This window comes from Pelodiscus sinensis, chromosome 17, assembly GCF_052426305.1.
Source record: "Pelodiscus sinensis isolate ZL-2025 chromosome 17, ASM5242630v1, whole genome shotgun sequence".
Classification (NCBI taxonomy): Eukaryota; Metazoa; Chordata; order Testudines; family Trionychidae; genus Pelodiscus; species Pelodiscus sinensis.
The window spans coordinates 11,470,766-11,486,915 of record NC_143068.1 but is presented as its reverse complement, the minus strand read 5'-3'; the positions used below and the strand labels follow the sequence as shown (position 1 = coordinate 11,486,915).

The following is a 16,150-nucleotide window of genomic DNA, read 5'->3' as shown; positions in this document are numbered from 1 at the left end:
ACAGAGGGGGGAGCGAGCTGCGCGTGCGCCAATCTGAACGGCGAGGACGTAACTTGCGTGAGAGGTCGTGAGCGCCGCGTCTCGGACCACGTGACGCGAGTGGGCGGAGCCGGGAGGGGCTTCTCACGATTGGTGAGTACTGGGGGAAAGAGAAGAACTTAAGGTAGAGGTGGGGGAGGGGAGTTCTGGGGGCGGGGGCAGGCGGAGGGGTGGGCTCAGGGGTACTGGTGGGGGCTCAGGGGTACTGGTGGGGCCGTTAGGGCCTGGTTCTGGGGCGAAGGTGGGGGTGCTGGGACTGGCTTTCTGCTGTTGGGTAGATACTGAGCAGCCCTGCAGCAGCGAAAGCGTGTGCATGGGTATTCATGTGGGGAAATTAATTGAGGGGGGGTAGATCTGTGCTGGGTGTCCTGACTCCCAGAAGGATAGTACAACAATTAGATAAAATGTTTGCGAGATATTTGTCAATCCCTGGATTTTGGGTTTCTAAAATATTGTGTGTTTCATTACGTACATTTATTTTTTGCTCTCTCGACTTGCCTATGAAACAGTTGTTTCTAGAGGCACAAAGTGGAAGTTTAGTTAGTGGTGTTCTGGTGTCTATAATTTTCTCTTTGTAGGTGGATATGCTGCACTCTAAAGTCTTGTTACCAAGAACATGGTCTTTATTGGGCGGCTTATGGCTGTGGAGAACTGCATTTTCACCACATATACAGATTTGCTTAATGCAGCAGCAAATTAAGAGCTGGCAGAGGATTCTTTCCACAAGCTGTGCAAACTGTGCGAAAAATCAACGGCTGAGACAAAAAAGAGTAATATCAGAAAAGAAACTGGTAAAGTCTAAACTAAAATTTAGATAGCTAAATTACCATATGTTCAAAGAACTTGCTTTATGCTAAATGAACAGACCACTCCCAGATATGTCTTTTGTGTATATTCTCTGCTTCCCTTTTCCCATAATGAAATGAAATGCAAGCCTTTGACATTCTAAGGAAATATTGTTATGAAATATAATTAACTTTTTGAATACTGGAAAAATTAGTTGTAAGTAAATAAAAAGTTGTTTCATATAACAAAACTGTCATTTCACTTTGAACTTTATTCATGACAACTTCAGTGGTAGTATAAGTAAAGGAGTTGCTTTACTGTAGAGCAATGGTTCTCAACAAAAGCACTAACAAAGACAGTAAACATTACATTTCATATGGATGATGACTTGTTTATATTGCTCTATGTGCTGTACACTGAAATGTAAGTACAGATTGAATCTCTACTTCGGCACCCTTGGGACCTAACCAGTGCTGAACCAGAGAATTTGCCAAACCACGGGAAGTCAGTATTGTCTAGTAGCACTATCAACAGCTCCACTGGTTATTTGGCTATTAGAAGACATTTAGGGATAAATTAGAGCTAAATAACAGCACAGAATACCGAGAGCCAGGGCTGGTGTCTATAAACAAACTTTATGGGACTATGGGAAATTTGGCCACATCCGTGATAAGTGGACATCTGGCTAATTAGAATCATGCTGGACAACAGATGTTGCCAGACCATAGAGGGCTGGACTAGCTAGAGAGGTTCAACCTATATAATGTTTAGATTCTTATTGATTTCTAATTTATAGGGTAAAATGAGAGTGTAAGCAATTTTTCAATAATAGTGTGATGACACTTTTTTGTATTTTTATGCCTATAATATAATCAAGTAGTTTTTAAGTGAGTTGAAACTTGGGGTATACTAAACAAAATTGTACGCATTAAAGGGGTACAGTAGGCAGGAAAGGATAGAGCCACTGCTGTAGAGGTTTTATCGATCATTGAACAATACATTTTTTTTTAGAGTCGCCATTTTAAAGTTATATTAGTGCTTTGCTTGTGTGTGTGTGTATGTGTTTTTGTTTTGTTTTTAAAAAAACTTGTGCAGGTCCCAAATTGAACAGTTATGGTGGCTGGTTAATTTTAGGGCCTTCATTTTTGTTTAGATGTTATCTTTTGGGTCTGTATTTCATCTGAAGGGAAATTATTGTTTATTATAAAAATGAATTAATATATCTAGTTAACTGAAAACAGTCATTTGCAATTTAATCATTTGGTGGTGCTAACTACTTTGGGAAAAGGAGACTTTTTAGGAATTATCACTTTTTCTTGCTTCAATAGAACCTCAGCATTGCAAACACCTTGATAGGGGAAATTGTTCTGAATAAAATGGTTTGGTTCTTTCAAAACTTTACAACTGAATGTTGAGTTAATAGGGCTTTAAAACTTTACTGTGCAGAAGAAAAATATTACTTTTAACCATCTTAATTTAAATGAAATAAGCACCAAAATAATTTTGCCTCGTCAAATCTTTTTTTAAACTTTCCCTTTTATTGTAAATATTGTATATTTTTGGGCTCCATGCACAAAATGCTTTCAGATTTCCCCACTCAGTTGGAAAAGTTCTTACAAATTCCTGGATCTCAGATCAGATGTTGGTAACTCCATGCTGACTAAATTGAGAGAATAGTGACTTTTAAATATGCTTAGACTGGCCTTTACATTTTTTTCCCTATGTACAGTCAACTACCTAGGTCATTGAGTTTCATAACTTTTCTGCAGAAGGTTCTCTGTAAGCTTCAGATCTTGTCAAATCAATGGAAGCAAACACTCCCATTGTTTTTCCTTACTCCTCACAAATTGAGAATTACCAGCGCCAACCAGGGTTGCCTTCAGCATTCAATTTAGTGGGTTCTTACTAGACCTGCTAAATTGAACACCAGAAGATCAGTCTCCAGTGTGGCAAGAGGAGATGTGGCCTAATATACATAATTAGGGAGGATGATCTATCAGCATCTGCTTTGTTGAATTTTTTGCTTGTGGAAACTCAGAAGTGTATGTTATATTCAAAGGGTCTTTTAAGGTGTGATTCTGTTTACATTCTTCAAGATGATTGCTAGCTAGAGGTCTTTCTTTGATTCATGTCTAAAGTGTAGCTATGCTATATATTCTGGTTTTCAAACAGAAATTGGAATTCCTGATGTTTAAAGATAACACAACTTTCTGTAGCTAGGTTTTGCAGGAACTTTCAGCTTGTTAAACAGAGGCTTGATAATGTTTCACTAAACTGTAGCAAAATCTTTTACAGACTCGATATTTCATAGATCATCGAAGAGTGAGTGTGACTGGAGGTCACGGAGGACAGGGTATTAACTCTTTTTATAGTGAACCTAGAAAAGAGTTTGGGGGTCCTGATGGCGGAAATGGAGGAGATGGGGGCCATGTTATTTTGAAAGGTAAAAGTTGCATATCCTTTTTTTGTATCATATGCTACAAATGCAGGGATGTCTTGTTAAATATTGTCCCTTTGCTTAAAGGTATATATTTTTTATATATCTTTCTGCAAATTGAGTTTGAGTGATAGAACTGATAAATATATATGACAGGAAACCATTTTGGTTTTTTTTCTTTACTCCTTTTGTTCTTTGTAATACTGCAAAGGACAGTCACTGCAAACGGGATGTGAATGACACTGATATTCTTACATGGTCTAGCTAGAAAGTATTTCATGTCAAACTGACTTGAAAATCGAATACCTTTTTAAAATCTCATAATATGCCTTGGAAATTGCTAACGCAGTCTTTCATCTCCCTACATTGACACAGATTGCTCTTGAAACAGGGCATAAAACCAAGATTTATACTTTAGAGAACTATATACACACATTCAAGGTGCACTTTTTTGACCTTGATTTAGTAATAAAAATACATGGCATGGCAGACATAAAACACTAAAAAATGTAAGTTAGGTGAATACTAAAAAGAATCTAACATAACCTCTTGGGAGGGGCGAGGAGGAGGAACAGAACACATACGACATTCTAGTCATGTCTCTTAATGCACTTCTGGAAGACACTCAGGCATTACAATGTGAATGAGAGAGATGTAAGAACCTAAAAAGAATAAAATACACATTTGAAAATTGATATAGTGTACGTATGGTCTTAAAACAGACTTGAAACCTAATAATTGGCTTAATATCTATGAATTCCAAAGCAGAGTATTTCCCCAGATTGATTTAAATCAGTGACTTTTAAACATGTTTTTCATTTGTACTTTGTAATTATTTTCCTAAAAAAAGGATGATTCTCATTGGCTAGTAACATTAAACATATTGATTTATAACTAAATATAGTCTTGACACATAAGCCTAGTTTAAATTACATTTCTCCCCCTGCATCCCATTGATCTAATCTATGCAACTTCAGCTAGACAAGTAGCGTAACCGAAGTTGATGTACTTACCACAGTGTCTTCCATGCAGTAAGGTTGTCAGGGTCTGCTCTCCCGTCGATTCTGGCCACTCTTCTTGTCCTGGAGTACCAGATTCCACGGAATAATGCTCGGGAGTTGATTTATTGTATCTGCCTCCAGTGGATCAGTCAGTACAGTGTCAATCCACCATCTAGTGAAGATAACCTCTATCTAAGGTACTTCTTTTTGCTAGCCAGCAGGATATACATTGTCTATACACATTTACATAAGCAATTATATAGCTTCACATACATTTATTAAGATTTTTTACACATTTTATGATAGAAAATGGAGAATAACATCTTACTAGCTCTTTTTTAATTTATGATTTGTGTCAAGTTGCATTTGGATGAAAATTAGAATTCATTTAAAAATGCACAAAAATGGTATTTAAAAATTTGGTTTTGATTGGTTAAATCCGTGGTGTCTAACCAGTTCTGAAGAACTAGCCAGACTCAACTGGCCAAATAGCCACATGTGGTTAGTGGCTAGCACATGGACACCACGGAGTTAAATAAAACTACCTGAAAGATGCTGCATACGTCCAGAAAAAAGTAAGTTACTCAAAACAGGTTTACATTTTTAAAATTTCTGATATATTTTTAAAAAAGCATCTGGAGTTAGTGAATTGAACTAGTTGGTTTTGGTTAAAATGTCCTTCAAGATTTTAGTAGTAGTAGATCTCATCCTTTTACACCTCATTTTTATTAATTTATTGGAAGAGAGCAACAAGCTTTTCTACTTAACTTCCAATCAGTATCTTAACTTTGAATGAATTAGTCATTGAATTAACAAGCTGAATAAATAATGAGAAGCATATTCTCTTTACACCTGTGGAAGAGGCTGCTGCTTGGCTGAAACGTGATTTAGCACTTCAACAAACTCTGGTTTTAAGTACTTAGCCAGTGACACTCACAAGTTCAATGATTTGACCTTTCTTTAAAACTTTGGCAGCCAAAACATTGCTTTATTAAAATAATTTAAATTGAATTGAATATAAGATTAGGTCTCAATATTAGTTGTCAAACATTAAATTTCATTTTAAAATTATATTTTTAACTTAAATGTTCTTAAAACTAATTAGATTAAAACCCCAACTTTATTCTCCCTTTTGGTTATAGAAAATCAGAGTGGAGGGTTTTTACAGTGGTTAATGTTCGGTGTTTTGGGAATGCTAGGACTTTTGTTTTTCTCTGAAATTATAAGTTATTTTCAAAAGTGCCAAATCTTCTCATCTGATATACCTGGTTTTTTAGTTCCGTGTGTCCATTACCATGTTATTTGGAGTTTCTTGCATCTTTCAAAGGTGAGAAGAGATTTCTAACTTTGTTTTTGGTTCAGCAATTCTGTATTAAATTTGTGTTGGCTTTAGTTAACTTTATTTTGAGTTGATAGGACCCACTTTTTAACTGCAGTTTATTACGTTCAGAGTAGTTTAATGACGTTTGCGGAAAAGAGATCTCTTGTGACTAGGAGAAATGTGGAATTATTTTCACAGTGCCTCCAAAAGGGTTATTTTACTGACTTTAACAACTAGAAAGGAGTTATACTACTCTCTATTGTAGGGGAAGGCATTTGTGATACTAGACAGGATGAAGAAGATCTGGTTGGATAAAGGCCCAAGAGATCCTGTATAGATATAATAGTCACGCTAAAGTCATCTTAGAAGAATGAATAGAATGGCAAGCTCTGCTCTTATCAGTTTTTATTTTTTTCAAAAGGCATTTGATAGCATGGAGAACATGCCTTGTAAAATATTTCACAGTCCTGTGGAATCTCAGCTAAAGTTGTCAACATCATCAAGGCAAAATATAGCTATGTAAAATGTTCTATAAGGTTGAACAGCCAGATAAGAGTTGTTCATCATGGATGTTGGCACAAAACCAGGGCTTCATTTTATAACCTCGCTTGATTGGCATATCTATAGACTGGATAATGAAGGAATGTGTTAGCAACAGAAATACTGTTATAGCATGGATAGATGGCAAATGTCAAAAAGACTTAAACTTTGCTGATGATATTTTGCTAGTGAGTGAGAAGCATGACATTTGGCAAAAATTGAAAGCAACCAGGGTTCAAAATGAATCATGTTAAAACTTCCTTGAAACTCAGAAGTCAAACAGTAACATCCCATTTGAAGGCAAAAACCATTAAGAAATAATGGTTTAGAATAGAATAGTTCACCTATCAAGTAGCATCATAAACTCAGCTAGATATGGAGATCAAAGATTTAGAGCACCAGAACAAAATGTAATCTCAATGCTAACGTATGGCTACAAGTGTGGAAGATCTTACATTTTCTATCAAATATTAAATAGAAAAATAGACACCTTTAAAATAAGAGTTTCAGAAAGATTCTGAGCATTGGTTGGAAAGACTCCATCCCCAGCTAAGAGATCTGAGAAATCACCAATCAGCTGCTCATTTCCACCTGAACCCAGAAGAAGCATTTGGATATATTTGGGGCATATACTCTGAATGCCAACACAGACTTCCCAATGAAGCTGTCATGTAGATGCCAACTGATTGGAGGAAATGAAGGTGCCCAAGAGAAAACTTAAAAAGACATTTTAGCAGAGAGAACATAACTGCTGATGTCAGTACCATAAAGCAGATGGAAGCAGCAATAAATGACAGAGGGGAATGGAAGAAAATCGTTTCCACCCTATGCATCAATGTTGGCACCGGAAGGCTGTAGAATAAAACAGCTTTGTGTTAATATTGCTAACAAGTACTTGAAGTTTAAATATCAACTTTTTTTCAAAAATGATTCTTTACGAGTACGAGAAGGGAATGTCAAAATTTTGTATTTAATTTAAAGTGTTTAGTCATGTTATAATACTACTTTTTATCATTACAGTTATATGGCATCTTGCATTCCAAAGAATCTGTTTTTGTTTTGCCTCCATTTTTGTTGTGAAATACAACTTAAAAGTTCATCAATACTACACAACAACGTAAAACAGGCAGTGAGGCATGCCAAATCCTATTGAGGCTGGGCTGTAGGAAAACTAATGAGAGAGAGAGAGAGAGAGAGGCTGTAATTTTGCAAATTGGAATTTATCCAACATTCAATTTGTACTTTCTAATGACCACAAGTGATCAGTATCTGATTTTAATACCCTCCAAAAGGCTACAATTCCAACAACATTCTTAGAGCCTTGCAAATTTGCCAATATCTTCTTTATACCCACAGGTATCCACATCCGTGGATATGGATGCAGATATCTGTGGCTCATTTTTGCGGATATGAGTGCAAATACTAATTTTGTATCCATGCAGAGCTCTACACGTTCCACAGTAGTATACAGAGTTACTGACTTGTCACTGCTGATAAAGAAGTGAGTCCCCTCAACTGGATAATAATAGTTAGCATCTATATAGTGCTAACACTACTTTAGGGGATGACTTGGATATTTCTTGGAAGTTCCTTGTCATCTACAGATCAAATCTGATTTAGCATAGCTTGTGAGATGATTATTAATTGTATTATATTAGCATATGGAGACTCATTGTGCTGTTTGTATAGTACTCCATTATGCTGGGTACTAGACAGACAAAATAAGAAACAGCCTGATAAGATCATAGCTTGTGTCATGATTTTAAAAAAAGCTCACATTCTTTTAATGTGAAACATTTTAAAAAATACAGTAACTTGCAGAAGGGAGAAATTTAAAATGAGTTTTTAAACTGGTTTTCTTTGTCCTCAATGCTAACTCAGTGACTAGCAATGGATTGATAACTGAAATGTTCTTTATTGATTAAGAAATTTGTTTTGTAATGGGTGTACAGAGCTTTAGATGGACAACTGCCATTGTTTCTATAATTTATAAATTTAAAATAATGGTGAAGTTTTACTTTAATAGAATTTATATTATATCTCCCTTGGTCTCTCACACTAGCTTATGGAATGCTGCTATCTATGCCACACTGAAAAGGATAAAGCAGTCAAAATTATTCTACTGTATTTCTTTTAACATAAGAATGCTTTTTAAGGTGTATGTTTTACTTTATAGTTGACCAGCAAATCAAATCACTGAATTTAGTTCTCCCATTGTATCGGGGTTTTGATGGAGAAAAGGGGGGAAGCAAAAACTGTTATGGAGCCAACGGTGGATACACGTATGTCAAAGTAAGCTGCTGAAGTTGACTATGTCAAAAGTTTTATGTGAGAGTTCAGGCCTTAGTCCTGCAAAAGTTTAGCTGTGTGAGTTGGGATATTAACCGGTAAGCATGTTGGCAAGCCTCATGCTTACTAGCCACGCTGGGCTGGAGCAACCCCAGCCATGGAGGGTCAATAGGCCAGTCAGCAGGACCTCATGGTCGCAACAGGACCCATGGCCATGGCGGAACCAGGAGTGGGATGGGTGGCAATAGGAATGTGAACGATGAGTCAACTATCTGATAAGCAAATGCTTATCGGATAGTCAGCAGGCCAGTCGACTAGTTGCTCCCCCCACCCCTTGCTGCCTCTGTCAGAAAGAGGCAGCAAGGGGGTGGGGGGAAGAAGGGTACTTCAAAGCAGCAGCATTTCATGGAGCTTGGGGCCAGACCCCGGGCTCCACGCGGCGCTGCTGCTTTGAAACACCACATGCAGCCCAGGGCCAGCTGGGGTGTTCTCAGGCTGCACGTGGTGTTTCAAAGTGGCAGCACTGTATGGAGCCCAAGATCAGCTGGGACTCCCCTGCTGACCCCGTGCTCCATGCAGCACTGCCGCTTTGAAATGCCGTGAGGAGCCTGAGGCCAGGGCTCCATGCAGCACTTTTGCCTTAGAAGTGTAGCAACAGCCCAGGGTGTTGGGCTGTTGCCACACTTCAAAGGCAGAGGTGCCCTATAGACTAATCAAATAGTTGGTGCAAAATGCATCAACTATTTGATTAGTCAGTTACTCGATATTTAACATCCCTAGGTGGCAAGCCCTGAGTTAAAACAGTTAATTGTTTTAACATCCCTAGTGTAAGTCACTTTATTCATGTGAGTAGTCCTAGTGGGACTAGTCAAAGCAGTGAAACACACAACTTGTTAAATTAGAGCAGTATTTTTCCCAGGCTGGTTCTGCTACCTGTGACGTGTCCATTTTGATGCCAACCCTTAATATGCTTTCCAAACTCATGACTACATTTTCTAGCAATGTTGTTGTTTGTATTCCCATGTGAGAACAGATTTCTAGGGATGTGAAAGATTAACCGGTAAGGATCATGAGTGATGCTTACTGTTTTGGTTAACCAGTGGTGTCTGTAGCAGCTTCCCACCTGCAGCAGATGGGCTGCCATGATGTCCAGAGCAGCCCAGGCATCCTGCAGGTAGGGGCTGCTCTGGCAGACTGGGGTAGAAAATGGTTTGGGGTGGAGAGGGGGCTACTTATTTGATATGCTGGCAGGCAAAATGGCAGAGCCCCAAGCCTGACTGGCCATTCCCTTTGTGGTACAATTTCCCCCAGTGTACACTTTGCAAGGTAGTTCTCCCCTGTGGGCTCGCTGCACTCAGTGGCCGCTCTCATATCACGTCCTTCCGAACAGCTGCCCCTCATTTTGCATGTTAGGAAAAACAGTCCTTTTCTCAGGCTTCTCAGTTGTCCTGGTACAACCAGACCCTGACCTTGCTTTAAGTTAGGAGAAGAGGAAGCTACATGCTCGATTTGGGGCTCCTCTTATCGTTTAGGAGGAGTTCTTGAGCAAATGGACTTGCAGACAGACACACAGATAGACGCACTCTAAAATATGTGTGTATATATATGTGTGTATATTTATGTTTGGTTGGTAGATAGATTTGATGATAATTTTTTATGATAATACCCAAAATCAGGATAGCATTTTTCAGGTAGCAAAGAAGACAATATCCAGACAAACCATACACATACCTCAGCAAGGTGTCAATAGCAATGCATCGTCTTGGTTCAGTGTTTTTAAAATTAAAAACTAAGACATATTCCCTGCCTATCTATTGCTGCTTTCTTATTTTTTAAATTTGTTTTAAAATGTAAATCATTCTTACCTTTCTTTTTAGCTACCCCGTGTGATCCCTAAACTGCTTATGCCCTGATTGGTATCCTGAATGGATTCACCACCACTGTCACCCCTCTCCAATTGTTCTGTGATATTTGGGACAGGAAACACACAAAAACCCCCAAAACAACTAAAGTTATAAGTGTCCAACCATGCTTTCTGGGTCTAGAGAGAGTGTGCTTCTTTGACTTCTGCTTGATCTGGATCCTAACAACTCCTTTAACATTTTGCCAGCTGAGAGATGGAGGGTTGTGGTATTAGCTAGATTCTGAAGACATTTCTAGCCACAGGGAACAGTTGAACAGTACTCTTAAATATATGAACTGTAATAGTTTGTTTTTGTTTAGAATTTTTTTCTCTTTTCAAGGTTCCTGTAGGCACGCTAGTTAAGGAGAATGGGAAAACTGTGGCTAATCTTGCACAGCATGGTGAAGAATATGTTGCAGCTTATGGAGGAACTGGAGGGAAGGGTAACCGGTTCTTTCTGTCCAATGAGAATCGAGCACCAGTGACAGATACTGCAGGAGAACCAGGTCAGAAAAGAGTCCTCGATTTGGAGCTCAAAATTATGGCTCATGCAGGACTGGTAGGTATTGCCTTTTTTGTTTTTTTAGCCTTTGATACACGCTTCCAAGATGTCACTTGATTAGCTGAAGAAGAAATGTTGCTTTGATATATTTTGATCTCTCAGCAAGTTTGTTTGGGAGATGAATGTCAATGATTATTTAGTAGAGGAGTATCCTGAGTGATTTGCCTTTGTCGTTTTCTTGCTACTAATTACATATAAGGTTGATGCCTTATCTCTTTGATAAAAGGCTTCATGTCAAATTAACAGGAAACAAGGTACAGGCTTCAATAATTGTAGTAATAAAATAGTTTCCTAAAAATGTCTCTTTAGAAAATATCTTGACATAACACAGGGCTTGAATCCATGAATGCTACAAAGTTATCATCAAAGATCATACCCCCCAGTCTTTGACATTTAAAATGAGAACTTTTGTATACTGCTTTTAAAGTAATTGGACAAGCTGTTTCTGGAAAACATGATGACATGCACTAAGACAGGATCTTTCACCTACCAACCATCAAGGAACACTCTTAAATAATGTTATTTTTTTAACAAAGCCATAATCCTCTTTCAGTGTATCTCTACTTTGCATTATTGTGGGAATTAAATATTTAATTTGGTTAGGTTTCAGATATGTACACTTTGTCATAGCATTACCAAACCATTAAAAGTTAAATGCTAAGTCAATTTGTTTAATCTGATTTTGTTTTTAAATCCATGCAATTTTTTTCATCTCTCTGGTGGAGCTGTTGAACAAATCCTTATTTTACAACAGTACTTAAAGTGCACATATCTTACAACTTTTGTCCGGCCCATAAAACCTTTGTAAAGGGGAAAAAAAAAAGGAACCAGCATGGCTGGGTCAGTAAACTTGACTGTATCTTTGTTGAGCAATATACTCTGGTTCTTAAACTGTCAGCGCTAAATCCAGCATTTTGAGTCCTAGCTTGCGCCCATTGAAGCCAATGTGAGTTTGGTCACTGACTAACAGGAACATTATCAGGACTTAAAATTGCCAAGGGGAATCCATGAGTTTCTAGCTCTCTACCATACTTACCATAGTACTTGTTGAGAGTGATTATCCTCAGCAGGCTGTTTACCCTGCTCACACTTGTCTGTATCCTATCGCCATTCTACAGTTATTCCTCCCAACAAACATAGGCTGCCTAGGAAAGTGTTTCAAGATGTAGGTGTTAGTGGTGAGGGAGAACTAGTCTCACAGAGAGACTGAAATAGTAGAATAAAGAGAAAACTGTTAACAGAACCATAATATGATCTGCGGGTAAGCTTTCTTACAGTCCAAATGAGATGATTAATGTCAGGTATAGGGATGTTGGTGTACAGTCGAGTAAACAATTAACTGACAAGACCAGGCTTATAAAACACTCCCTCCCTGCCCTCTCCCTTGCTGCTTCTGAATCAGAGGCAATGGAAGAGGAGAAGAGAGGCAGGAGCTGGTGTCCGTGAGGCGTCATCCATGAGCACTGGATCCTGGGGAGCTGCCTACCCCCTCACTCCTGTGCTGCTGCCTTTAATAGGCAGCAGCGTGGACAGTGAGGAGGACAGGTGGGAGCCAGTATCCATGGGGAGCCAGCTTTTAAGCCATCTCTTGTGCATGCTGGCTCTGCAGAGCCGCCTGCCTCACGTTGCTGCTTCCCACAGGCAGGAGGGCAGGAGCTGATGCTCTCGAGCACTGGATTCCCAGAGCCTCCTCCTCACACCATGCTGCTACCTCTGTCTCAGAGGCAGCTGCATGGGGGGAGGTGGGATGCCAGCGCAGCCTTGTCCACAGGGAGCCTCCCTCCCCCCGTCCTCCCCTCATGGGCAGAGGCTGCTACCGGGGAACAGCCTCTATCTGTGTCAGGCCCGGGATTGCTGTGGACAGAGGCTTCACTGTGGAATGCCAGAGCAGCTTCTGCGGCAAGCCCAGGCTTCCTACAGACAGAGGCTACTCCATGGAATGCTGGAGCAATCCTTGTCCATGGGAAGCTCCGGGGCCCTCCACGGTCAGAGACTGCTGCCACCCCACACTGCTGCCTCTGATACAGAGATACCAGCACGGGATGGCAGGGAGCTCCTCAGGAGTGGGGCTGAGAGCGCACTGGCTACTCGCCCCGCCCCTATGGACTATCCAATAATCATGTCATCGCTAAGATTTTGTGTGGTTACATGATTATTGAATTAATCGATATCTAACCTCCCTAGTCAGATAGATATGCCATCCTCCATGTCAGAGTCCAGTAGATTTCATAATATAAGGTCACTTCTGTTGGAAGTTGAATAAATAGCTGACAAGTTGTTGACAAATCAGAGATGGGTCTTTAACAAGCAAGGTTATGAGTAAGAGTTCATTCTTGTATGGAATGTTCATCTATGTTAATGAATACAGGCAGTCCCCGGGTTACGTACAAGATAGGGACTGTAGGTTTGTTCAGTTGAATCTGTATGTAAGTCGGAACTGGCGTCCAGATTCAGACACTGCTGAAACTGACCACCAGTTCTGACTTACATACAGAATCAACTTAAGAACCCCAGGCGTCCCCAAGTCAGCTGCTGCTGAAACTGATCAGCAGCTGATTCCAGGAAGCCCGGGGCAGAGCAACTCTGCCTCGGGCTTCCTGTAGTCAGCGCTGGTCAGTTTCAGCAGAAGCTGACCTGGGGACGCCTGGGGCAGAGCAGCTGGGGTGCTACTGGACCAACCCAGCAGCACCCCATCTGCTCTGCCCCAGACGTCCTGATTCAGCCGCTGCTGAAACTGACCAGCAGCGGCTGAATCAGGACCTGGGGCAGAGCAGCTGGGGTGCTGCTGGGTTGGTCCAGTAGTGCCCACGGGCGCTGCAGGACCAATCGGCAGCACCCCAGCTGCTCTGCCCCAGAGTCCAAAACAAAAGCCTGGTCTGCTGGGGGGGGGGGGGGAGCACACTAGCTGCGCCCCCCCCCCCCCCCAGCAGACCAGGGACACGGGGAGCAGAGCCGCAGCGGCAGCGGGGTGCCGCGCCTCTGAGGCTTTGCTCTGGCAAAGCCTCAGAGGCGAGGGACCCCGCCACGGCTGCGGCTTCAGTCTGGGTGCCTGTGGTCTGCTGGGGACGGCCCCCAGCAGACCACAGGCACCCGGACTGAAGCCGCAGCCGCGGGGGGTCCCGCGCCTCTGAGGCTTTGCCAGAGCAAAGCCTCAGAAGCGCGGGAACCCGCCCGGTGCCCCTGGTCTGCTGGAGACGGTCTCCAGCAGACCAGGGGCACCGGAGCAGCTTACGAACGGGGCTTTCTCGCCCCGACTTCCGGGGCGAGAAAGCTCCGTTCGTAAGTGCGGATCCGACGTAAGTCGGATCCGCGTAAGTCGGGGACTGCCTGTAATTAAAAACAAATGTGCACCCAGATCCCTTTGGACATGAGCATGCAAAACTGACGCATTTGTGTGCAAAAGGCTATATAGCCCTCTGGGTTATGGCAGCTACTAAAGAACCATTGATATATATTTGTAAGCAGTTATTCTTTTTATTTTGGTTAATCTGGAATTATGGCCTTGTTGAATATTTGTGTTCCAGGTAGGATTCCCCAATGCTGGGAAGTCATCACTTTTGCGAGCAATCTCCAATGCAAAGCCTGCAGTGGCTCCCTACCCTTTCACCACTTTAAATCCACACGTAGGCATTGTTAACTACCAAGACTATGAGCAAGTATCAGGTATGTGTTACGAGAGTTTAATATAATTTCTGTTTTTAGTTGTGAGAAATTGTATTGTCTCCCTTTCTGTCCCTACTTCAAACAGTAAAACTGTAAAAATGACTCTTTAGGAGCTTGACTAATTGTAGGGACCTACAATCCTGACGTAAATGTGATATAAATTTTAAACCTTGTATTTCATGCATGTACTCTTAACTTCAGACTTGTGAGCTGAATTCAGAGTCTCTGGTTAAATTACTTGATTGTGCAGGAGACAGACAAACTCATACAATACCTTTTTAGAGTCTGCATTGAAAGGGAGGTATACAAATATCTAGATCAACAAAGAGACAAATAAAACCTCTCTAGGTTAAACGTGTTCACTTTCATTTCTCTCTCATTTATAGTTGCTGATGTGCCTGGTATAATAAGAGGAGCTCATCTAAACAGGGGCCTTGGATTGACCTTTCTGAGGCATATAGAACACTGCCGCTTTCTCTTATTTGTGGTGGATTTGTCTGTGTCTGAGCCATGGATTCAGCTCCAAGACTTAAAATATGAATTGGACCAGTATGAAGAAGGCTTGTCGAAGAGACCTCATGTTGTCATTGGGAATAAGATTGATCTTCCTCAGTCGAAGGCTAACTTGCTGCTCCTTAAGGAGCAAGTGGAGCAGAGAGTCATTCCACTGTCTGCATTGACAGGAGACAATCTGGAGGAATTATTGTTGCACCTGAAAGAATTGTACGATTGTTATGTAAATGCTGAACAATCACATAAACAAAACTCTGTCAAATGGTAGGAACTAGAGATCCTGTGAGCCCTACGCTGAATGGAGGAGGAAAACAACACAATTTATCGTAGGATGCATGTGTGGGAGAATCATGGGGAATAGGACACAACACATTGTTGATTTGTTCTGGATTACTGCTCCAAACTAATTGCCACTACAAGCCTCGTAAGATTTTTCCAACAAAATGTAAAGGCCACAAAAATAGGAGATACTTGTAGTTCAATGTGCATTAACAAACTGTCCTATCACTTAAAGAAACCTACAGACAAAGTCTGGTTTACAGGAGGTTATACTCAAATAAGTTTTTGACCCAAGAGTGATACCAAGTCTTTTAAGGTGATCATGCTTTGCATAAATTGTACTGGAAGCTGTATCTGCCTGGTTGTTGTAATAAAGTGATTGAGGGCTATGTTCTCACAATCAGGAAATGTTCTCTTTCCACCTGTTTTCTTTTGTGGACAATGTTCCTGTTTGTTTGCCTTTCATTAAGTCATTTCTTCGCTCAGAACTAATCTCTTCTAGGGTTATTAAATTTCATTTAATTGGCTAATCAAGAAGTTAAGGAAATTGCAGAGCCACAGCGGGGTTAGCGCCCAGCCCCACGAGCTAACCCTGTTATGGCTCTGCCGTTTAAATGTAGTAACAGCCTCCTAGCTCTTAATACATTTAAAAGGCAGAGGTGCAGCAGGGGACTGGCCATGAGCTGGGACAGCTGATTCCTGGCTCACATCCGGTGCCCTGCTGTACCTCTGCCTTCCCTGTGTTGTCGTCGTTTCTCCCTCCCCTCCCCCCATGGAGATGGTGCTGGGAGGAACTGGTTTTAAGCTGGCGCCTCCC

General features: G+C 40.9%; 1 protein-coding gene across 3 annotated transcripts; it reads left to right on the top strand.

Moving 5' to 3' along the window:
- Nucleotides 1-7: 7 nt before the first annotated feature.
- Nucleotides 8-15,741, top strand: MTG2 (mitochondrial ribosome associated GTPase 2). 3 transcript variants are annotated; one of them, XM_089769653.1, is made up of 9 exons: nt 8-132; nt 618-830; nt 3,121-3,268; nt 4,295-4,460; nt 5,541-5,590; nt 8,301-8,416; nt 10,657-10,879; nt 14,407-14,541; nt 14,928-15,741. In XM_089769653.1, exons 2-9 carry the CDS (start codon nt 624-626, stop codon nt 15,320-15,322), a joined length of 1,440 nt encoding a protein of 479 aa, XP_089625779.1. In that variant the 5' UTR covers nt 8-132; nt 618-623; the 3' UTR covers nt 15,323-15,741. The 3 variants fall into 3 exon arrangements, with proteins under 3 accessions (XP_089625779.1, XP_089625777.1, XP_089625778.1); XM_089769651.1 differs by having other exon boundaries at nt 127-163; XM_089769652.1 differs by lacking the exons at nt 8-132; nt 4,295-4,460; nt 5,541-5,590 and having other exon boundaries at nt 263-830.
- The last annotated feature ends 409 nt before the right edge of the window (nt 15,742-16,150 follow it).